Source organism: Adiantum capillus-veneris, chromosome 26, assembly GCF_014529385.1.
Source record: "Adiantum capillus-veneris isolate H3 chromosome 26, ASM1452938v2, whole genome shotgun sequence".
NCBI classification, from domain to species: domain Eukaryota; kingdom Viridiplantae; phylum Streptophyta; class Polypodiopsida; order Polypodiales; family Pteridaceae; genus Adiantum; species Adiantum capillus-veneris.
This window is the reverse complement of record NC_140956.1, coordinates 51,033,675-51,037,528: the sequence shown is the minus strand read 5'-3', so window position 1 is coordinate 51,037,528 and position 3,854 is coordinate 51,033,675. Positions and strand designations below refer to the sequence as shown.

The following is a 3,854-nucleotide window of genomic DNA, read 5'->3' as shown; positions in this document are numbered from 1 at the left end:
GATAATGACTTTACCTCCTTGTTATAAACTATCCTTTTCCTTATTGTATGTGCTTCTCACATCTTTTGTAGTTCTACCGTCTTCTATTTGAGTTGGGCGGGTGTAAGATCTTTTGCAAACCAAATTTTGGTGTCCTTGAGAAGTCTCATTTGCTCAAGGAGTTTGATTCGATCTTCTTTGGTCTTAAAAGTGAGGATTGCATGGTGGGTGCAATGTTCGTGTGTAAGAGAGGTGATTGTGGTTGGGTCCCATTGCACCATGTAGGTTGTTGTTTGGATGCGAGCAATGGCCTCGTGGAACTTGAAGTCCCCCTCCCCTTTCTAGTCGCTTGGAAGCCCACTGGTATGAACATTGAGGGTGATATCCTCTTGGCATTGTTCTTCACGTAGCGTGGGTGCCACACGATCTTCAACCTTACGAAAGATGATATCCTGCACTTGGGTTTTGACCTCCTTTGTGAGGGTGGTCTCTACTTCCACATTTGTGTTATTGAACTTGATTTTCATATGTTCCATCTCTTCCTTTCTACGGTTCTCCACTGTGGTGAGTCGTTATAGCGACGCTGCAGAGCCTTATATAGCGACGGTCATAGCGACGCTCGAGAGAATTTTTTTTTTGTGAATGCCCTGCCACCCATCAACCATATTGAATGTTTCATTAATTGATTCACCTTTTAAAAAAAAGTGCAAGCTTAGATATAGACCCAAAGTAGTCACCCACAAGACAATATAACCATTAACTCCATCATCTATAGTATTATTTGCAGAATAAAGATACAAAACTGACAAAAGTAAATTGATGAAAGTAAATCAATGACAATTGTACACATCATAGGCAAAATCACTTGATTGTTAAACTTTGTAAATGTAATAGTTACAACACCATTGTCATTATTGAAAAAATATACATGGTTTTCAAAAAGACGTATAAACGTCGTCTCATGATACATATGCTATGACAAAAAGAAACTAATGCTATCTAGATACGGCTAGACTGACGTCAATTAATCAGACGTCTCATTGCGTCCAAGCGGTGTATCTGTCTGATTCTGTAAAAAAAAACAATAAGACAGCTTTCTGTAAGTATAAACATATAGCGACGTTTATAAAACAATACAACAAATAGAAAAGAGTAAACCCTAATACTAACCATGCCACCGTGAGAACTCAGAATGTCCATCAGAGCGTTTAAGCCCTTCCTGCCTGCATACTCGCGCTCGTACGGTGTGGGGTCACGTCCTGCCATCGACCACTGTCAAAACATACAAAGAATCCATTATGTTAGAATTTAAAAACCCCTAAACCCTAAACTATCAAACCTAAAGAGCAATGCAAAAACACTTACAAAATCGGCCTCAAATGATGCCCACCCGCCGCTCCCCAAGTGGTGCGAGCTCCCTGCCTCTACTTGCGCTCTGGCTGCCTTCTTTTGTTGCTTCCACTTGTCAAGATTCTCGCGCGCTGCTTTCTTTGCATTCTTCCAATCTTCTTTGGCCAGCCAATCTGGTCTGTTCCACCCATGCTTGACTGCTTTTTGCACATTGGAATGCTTGTACTTGCAATATTCGCGCATTTGAACCTTCATCAGGTCTTCATTGAAGCGGTCATCTCGTGTTGAAACGAAAAACTCGTCATGAAGCATGTTGATGACTCTGTCTTTTTTAAATCACTTGGTACTTCACTCCAGGTGTTTAGTATGTAGTGTCTAAACACTTGAGAGCAAAGACCGCGCATGTGCGAAATCACCTTCTTGCCTTCATCATCCAAGATGATGCCGCTACTGAAGTCGACGGAGTAAGGCAAGCTCTCTCGCTGGTGACGCGTGAACCTGGGTGTCCCGACAGGGGTCTCTAGTGGCGTGTCGATGGGGGTACGGACGTTAGGTGTCTCCACTGGAGTCTGGGCCCCGAAGTGAGGAGTGTCGACTGGAGTGACTCCTGGAGGAGTAGCTAGTGGTGTGTAGCTGCTATGAACGGCCGTCAGCCGCGCAAAACTTGGTGTAGATGGCGATGCCGTGGTTGGTGTCAGGGTGGGCAAAGAAGGGGAGGGTAAAGAGCCTCGTCGAACACGAGGCGGCGTCGAGGCATTAGCGCGGCATCCCCACAACAACCGCTACCGCCACCACTAGAGCGCCGGTGCCTAACGAGTGTGAAGATCGTCTCGTTGACACCGAAGCTTCAGAGCGTGCTGAATGCTCCGAAACAGAGGGAGACGCGGCCGAAGTAGGAATGTGCGATGGTGGGCCACAGCGATGACGCTCCATGTACCACTGTCTCTGCTTGGGTGACAAAGAAGAAAGAAACTGCTCATCATCCATACCTACATTAAACACATGAACATTTAAACTTAATATTGAATGAATGGAGAAGAAAACATGGACAAGTAGAGAGAGAGAGAGAGGGGACTCATAAAGGGGGAGGGATTCCTGTGTAGAGAGATTTCATTGAATTTCTGTGAATTTGTAAAAGCACTGCGCTCCGGGTGCGATGGAGACTGAAGCTACATCGCGAAGGTCTGCTCATAGAAGTTGCTTGCTCCACCACTAAATCTAATTGATCGGGTGAAAGAGATGCTGAGCAGCAGTAGTAGTGCTTCTTAGTGTCTCTTTCACCCGATCAGCTAGATCTAGTGGTGGGACGAGCAACATCTATATTGAGCAAACCAACTTTGCGATTGCAGCTTTAGTCTCCATCCCACTCAGAGCGCAATGCTCGTCGTCCCTGCTTGTGAGAACATACTTAGAGCATACATACCTGGAGTGGATGCAAAGACCATTAAATACAATGATGTAATGACGCATATAGACATAAATGGACAAAAAGCCACGTGAATACAATATACATTATAAAACGGAGCTAGATTGTTCAAATACAATATTTAAAGCTTTAAGAGGTCTCTCTCTCATCCTCGCAAAGCTCATCATAACTTCCTATATCTATATAGAGCTCTCCGTTTAAACAGATGTCCTCCGTTTCATTTGTAGATCCTCTGCATGCACCCCATAGAGAGTAGCAGCTTGATGCTTGTTTGACACCACCTCAGCGGCTTCTGACTGAGCATCTTCTCCGATCTCCTCCATTGATGCTGCTATGATTGGCACATGGTAGCCTTCATACGTCCGTGCACTACGAGGGGCTACCTCTAGGACGTACCACCAGTTTGATGCAGACTTTGTAGGATAAAATATCACCTGCCAGAGCCACATAACTTACATGAGAGCTTCCAAGCACATAACTTCTAAAATGAGATGTTAACTTTTTACATAATTACTTGTTCACAATGCTCGGGTAGTACGAAAGTGTCTCTTAGGTCAGTCCATTTCTTAGTTGAATCCACCTCAAGAAAACCACACTCTCTTCTACGCACAGTAGCGTTGCGACCCTCCATGATTATCTTGAACCATTGCATGTTGAACAAGTCGACAAATATAAATCGATCCTCAAAATCTCTTGTAGCGTGTCGAAGTAAGTGAGTTCTGCCACCACAGGATCTGCATCAGAGGACCGTCGTCGACTAGACCGTTCAAATTTTGCCATGGTTCCACAATCTTGAGTAAAATGCTTTTTGTCGATCTGTTCCACCCTAAAATGTCGACCTTTACACCATGCTGCTGTGTATGACTTATAGTTCAACGAACAAAGATTATGAGTGGCCGTTCAGAGATGCTTTCAATCCCTACGGCCAAATGATCGAGTCTGAGGTGACAAATGATCGGGATACTGGGAGGTCTCATGGGTTTGGTTTTGTCACCTTTGCTGATGAGCACTCCATTGTGGACACAATTGAGGGCATGAATGGAAAAGATTTGGATGGCCGAAGCATCACTCTGAGCCAGGTGGAGGTGTCTATTGAGAA

General features: G+C 44.5%; 1 protein-coding gene across 1 annotated transcript; it reads right to left on the bottom strand.

Moving 5' to 3' along the window:
- Positions 1-1,003: 1,003 nt before the first annotated feature.
- Positions 1,004-1,644, bottom strand: LOC147423437 (uncharacterized). Its single transcript, XM_086501157.1, has 3 exons — positions 1,345-1,644; positions 1,150-1,251; positions 1,004-1,048 (listed from the first exon to the last, which is right to left on the bottom strand). The coding sequence occupies exons 1-3, from the start codon at positions 1,639-1,641 to the stop codon at positions 1,004-1,006; spliced, it is 444 nt and encodes a 147-aa protein (XP_086357283.1). The 5' UTR covers positions 1,642-1,644.
- Between the last annotated feature and the right edge of the window lie 2,210 nt (positions 1,645-3,854).